The sequence below is a fragment of the Myotis davidii genome, unplaced genomic scaffold (assembly GCF_000327345.1).
Source record: "Myotis davidii unplaced genomic scaffold, ASM32734v1 scaffold438, whole genome shotgun sequence".
NCBI lineage: Eukaryota > Metazoa > Chordata > Mammalia > Chiroptera > Vespertilionidae > Myotis > Myotis davidii.
The window spans coordinates 6,990,342-6,992,793 of NW_006290031.1; the positions used below are offsets into that span (position 1 = coordinate 6,990,342).

Here is a 2,452-nt window from a genome sequence, read left to right on the forward strand (position 1 = left end):
GCCGGCCGGCGGGCGGGGCCTCCGAGGGCGGGGCTGGGCGCCTGTGTTTGTTGCACCGTGTCAGTTACATTGTAACAAAAGTGCTGCCGCTCCTCCAGCTCGCACTCAGGCCCGCCCGCCACCAGCTGTCGCCGACATGGAATCCGTGGCCAGCAACATCCAGGTCCTGCTGCAGGCGGCCGAGTTCCTGGAACGCCGCGAGAGAGGTGAGGCGGAACCCTTGGTTGGACCCCAGGCGGCGACCTTGCTGACACGGGCCTGGGTTAGACTTGGCTCCCAACTTGGAGGATGCATACCTGGCTTTAATGCAGTAGTCCCGGGGCACCCCCATCTTAAAATGGAGAGGAGTCCTCGGTCGGTCGGGCTGGCGGGTGTTGGGGATATGGTCCTGGCGCCCAAAGCCCTCGCTGACCGTGCCATGCTAGGGGCGCCCGCTGGGACCAGCTCCAGCCTGACGCCGACGCGGGCTCTCTCTGGCAGAGGCTGAGCACGGATACGCGTCCCTGTTCCCGCACCGAAGTCCAGGCCCCGTCCACAGAAAGAGGAAGGGATCCCCCCAAGCTCTTGGCGCGTTGGACAGTGGGCGGTGAGGAGGGCGAGGGGCGACGGGGAGGGGGGATGGGCGCTGTCCCTCCTCGGGCCCTTCCTCAGCCCACTTCCTCCTTGTTGCTTGCGCCTTCTGGGCCAGGTATCTATTCTGGAGACATTCAAACTCCTCCCCTTCCACCAAACACACCCCTCTATTCATTCAAAGACTATTTCTTGAGCTCCCCTGATGTGAACAAGGCAGTTCTGAGTCCGGCTTCCACTCACACTCCTATACTCCACCTATCACATCACTCACTTTCCCCCCTAGGCTTCCTCCTTTTCTCTCTTCATCTCCGCCCTTTACACAAGCTGTTTCCTCCAATTTGAGTGTCTTTCTCCACTACCTGCTTTGGGTAACCTGTGTTTCTGGCTCAGCTCAACTGTCACCTCTGTTTGCACTCCACAGCTACCTGGCAGGCCTCTTTCAGCATTTGCCCCCCAGCCCCACCCCCTACCAGCTCCCCATGAGTCTCTGCCTCCACTTGGCAACTCAGGTGCCTGAGGCCAGCACAAGGTTGCCATACTGCGCTAGATTGGGGCAGAGATCTGCAGTGGATTTCGAGCCTCTGGGAACCTGGGACTGAGGGTGTGGGCAGCAACTGATGGCCCCTCACCCCATCCTCTCTGGCATTGGCAGGTCTGTGCACAACGAGCTGGAGAAGCGCAGGTGAGTCCCAGCCATGCCCTGACAGCATTGGGCCTCAGGGACTGTCTTCCTCTGGCCTTCCCTCCCCTGTCAGCCCTCTAGCTAGCAAGGCTGGGCTGGCACTGCCCTCCAGACCCCTTCCCCTGCAGGAGGGCCCAGCTGAAGCAGTGCCTGGAGCAGCTGAAGCAGCAGATGCCCCTGGGGGCTGACTGTGCCCGATACACCACACTGAGCCTTCTGCGCCGGGCCAGGATGCACATCCAGGTAGGGAGCTACCTCTGCACCCAGGAGCCAGGTTACCAGGACATGTGGAGAGGTGAAGCAGGGAAGGGCTCGGGGAGAGGGGCCCATTGTGCTTAATTTTGTTAAATGGGAAGAAGAGCAAAAAATAGCTCAGGATTTATTGGGCAAATGATGTTAAGCTTCATTTGCCCAATAAATGTTCACTGTTGTTGTTACAGCTATTACTACTTCTATTTCAACTGTGAGGCTCTGGGCCAGGCACTTAACCTCTCTGGATTTCCTTTTCTCCTCTGTATGGGGAGGCATGCCTGTTGAAGATAACGTGATGGGTCATGTGTAAGGGTCCCTTAGACTGTAGAGGACTGGTCCTCGCTCTTCCTCTCCCCATCCTTCAAGGTCTCCTGTTCTGGGCAGTCTGTCCTGAAGCCACTTTGGGAGGTAGCTCCAGAGGCCAGGAAGCCTAAAGGACTGGGGATGGCAGTCACCATTTTCCTGGGGCTCTTGCTGCTGCCCCCTGGCGGACATGAATAGTGTGTGCAGACTCAAAGCCCCAGGCAGCCCCAGAGGGGGGATTTGGAGGGGCCTTGGAAATAGAAGAGGCCTTTCTTGCCCTCTCGGTTCTTCAGACAGAGGAAGAAATGGAGGGACAGATTCAGAACCCAGGCCCAGATCCCCTGACTTGCATTCTTTCCTTCAAGAAGTACTGAGCACCTGCTCTGCTAGGCCATTCTAGGTATCTGGGCTGTGACAGACAGATGGATATGCCATTTAGTAAATAAATCATGTGGGAACTGTCGCACTGTCCCATAGGTGCCTGCATTCCCCTCATGGTGCCTGAGTAACACCCTAGCTCAGTGGTCGCGAGCCTCATACAGCTCTTTGGTCCCTTGAGTGTGGCTCTTCCACAAAATACCACGTGTGGGCGTGCACGTACAGTGTGATTGAAACTTCGTGGCCCATGCGCAGAAGTCGGTT

The 2,452-nt window shown here is 57.7% G+C and overlaps 1 protein-coding gene across 1 annotated transcript in view; it reads left to right on the top strand.

Moving 5' to 3' along the window:
• The first annotated feature begins 14 nt into the window (after positions 1–14).
• MXD3 (MAX dimerization protein 3) overlaps positions 15–2,452 on the top strand; it is a 4,553-nt gene continuing 2,115 nt past the window's right edge. The window contains exons 1-4 of the mRNA XM_006762872.2: positions 15–206; positions 481–586; positions 1,226–1,255; positions 1,384–1,498. Coding sequence (XP_006762935.1) covers positions 137–206; positions 481–586; positions 1,226–1,255; positions 1,384–1,498 — 321 coding nt within the window. The 5' untranslated portion in view covers positions 15–136. The remainder of the gene's footprint in view (positions 207–480; positions 587–1,225; positions 1,256–1,383; positions 1,499–2,452) is intronic.